The sequence below is a fragment of the Apis dorsata genome, unplaced genomic scaffold (assembly GCF_000469605.1).
Source record: "Apis dorsata unplaced genomic scaffold, Apis dorsata 1.3 scaffold_381, whole genome shotgun sequence".
NCBI lineage: Eukaryota > Metazoa > Arthropoda > Insecta > Hymenoptera > Apidae > Apis > Apis dorsata.
In genome coordinates this window covers 26,957-29,273 of record NW_006263643.1, presented here as the reverse complement: position 1 = coordinate 29,273, position 2,317 = coordinate 26,957, and the positions used below count along the sequence as shown (strand labels likewise).

Below are 2,317 nucleotides of genomic sequence, written 5' to 3'. Positions count from 1 at the left end.
TTTTTTTTTTTTTTTTTTTTTACGTATAATCGGCTATTGATTTTAATTTGTGTTATTCATATAAAATTTTTGATATTTTTATCATAATAGATAAAAAAATTTTTAAAATTGGTCAAGTTATTATTAAAAATAATAAGTAAAATTTTGAAATCTAACGAATCTGATTAAAAATTCAAAATTCAAAATATAGTACAGTAATTTGAAAACAGCATACTTTTTTTTCAACAAAAATTGTTGAAGAGCTAATTAAAAATTCACCAAATATTTAATTTATATTTTTAAATTGATTTAAACATGCAATAAAACTTAAAAATATCTTTTAAGTTTTTAAAACTTAAAATTTAAAACTTTTTTTTTTAAAGTACAATAATGAAAAAACAGAATTTAAAAAAAAATATAAAATTTTATTTACAATAAAATTCTAAAAATGTGTATATGTACATTAAAAATAAAACTACCTATTAAAACAATGTATAGAATCAATAATAAAATCCACCAAAAACAGTGTATAATTTGTACAAAACATGAATTCGCCGTTCATTTAAATCATTCCTGTCAAAAATATTAGATGTGATTTCATGTGAGATTAATTTTCATCTTCACCTTCGCCTGCGTCTGTCGAATCCATGCCTACTTCTTCGTAATCCTTTTCTAATGCAGCCAAATCTTCTCTGGCTTCGTTAAATTCACTTTCATCCATACTTTCAGCCACATACCTAGAGTTTATGATCGAAAAAATTAAACATTAAAAAAAAATTGTTTATTCATTTTTTTTTCGTATTCTGATCAATGAAAATTTACCAATGAACAAATGCACGTTTCCCAAACATTAAATCAAATTTTCTATTTAATCTCGTCCATGCTTCGGCAATTGCAGTAGTATTTGCAAGCATTGCCATAGCTCGTTGTACTTTAGCAAGATCACCACCAGGTACCACTGTCGGTGGTTGATAATTAATTCCTACCTAATAATAAATAATGAATTCAAAATAACATAAACTAACATAAAATAACTAACAAACTAATTCTTTTTAACATTAAGATTTTCAGTACATTAAATTAACGAAAAATTTTAAATAATTTAAAAATATTTAAAATAATAATACATAATAAAGCACAAAATATAAAATAATTATACATAATAAAATATTTATCATTCTCTACCTTAAATCCAGTAGGACACCAATCGACGAACTGTATTGCTCTCTTTGTTTTTATAGTTGCGATGGATGCATTCACATCTTTCGGTACCACGTCTCCTCTATATAGTAAACAGCATGCCATATATTTTCCTCTCTGAGGATTACATTTTACCATTTGCATAGCTGGTTCAAAACAAGATGACGTCAACTCCATCACTGTCAGTTGCTCATGATAAGCTTTTTCGATCGAAACAATTGGCGCATAAGTGGCTAAAGGAAAATGAATCCTCGGGTATGGGACTAAATTCGTTTGAAACTCAGTTAAATCGACGTTCAATGCCCCATCAAATCTCAAAGAAGCCGTAATAGAAGATACTATTTGACCAATTAATCTATTTAAATTCGTGTAAGTAGGTCTTTCTATATCTAAGTTTCTCCTGCAGATATCATAGATCGCTTCATTATCCACGAGGAAAGCACAATCTGAATGCTCTAAAGTTGTATGTGTAGTTAAGATGGCATTATAAGGTTCTACCACTGCAGTAGAAATTTGCGGAGAAGGATAAATTGCAAATTCAAGCTTGGCTTTTTTGCCATAATCCATGGAAAGTCGTTCCATTAATAGACTGGTGAATCCAGAACCTGTACCACCACCAAACGCGTGGAAAATAAGGAACCCTTGAAGACCGGTACACATGTCGGCGATCTTGCGAATTCTGTCAAGGACTAAATCAATTATTTCTTTTCCCAGAGTATAATGGCCTCGAGCATAGTTGTTTGCCGCATCTTCTTTACCAGAAATTAGTTGTTCGGGATGGAACAGTTGATGATAAGTTCCAGTTCGTACTTCATCTGAAAAAAAAAAAATTATGAACATCGAATATTGAAAATTTTTTTTTTTTACTTTTTAAAATAATGTATATAAACGTTAATGTTAAAATATGAAAACTATTTATTGAACATTTATATAGCATATATATATATATAATTATACATGTATTGTATTCGTAAAAATATTTTTTTGTTTTTTCTTGAATTTTATAACTTGTAAATATTATAAATATTGTTCATAAACATAATAATAGTCATTATTTCAGTGCTGTAATTGTGGCACAATTAGATCTACATTATTTTTCTTTTTATTATATAAAAAAATATTTTATTATATAAAATAA

The 2,317-nt window shown here is 27.2% G+C and overlaps 1 protein-coding gene across 1 annotated transcript in view; it reads right to left on the bottom strand.

Annotated features, from left to right (window-relative positions):
- Positions 1-434: 434 nt before the first annotated feature.
- LOC102676870 (tubulin alpha-1 chain-like) overlaps positions 435-2,317 on the bottom strand; it is a 2,837-nt gene continuing 954 nt past the window's right edge. Inside the window, exons 2-4 of the mRNA XM_031512033.1 lie at positions 1,165-1,994; positions 802-965; positions 435-716 (exon numbers count right to left, since the gene is read on the bottom strand). Coding sequence (XP_031367893.1) covers positions 587-716; positions 802-965; positions 1,165-1,994 — 1,124 coding nt within the window. The 3' untranslated portion in view covers positions 435-586. The remainder of the gene's footprint in view (positions 717-801; positions 966-1,164; positions 1,995-2,317) is intronic.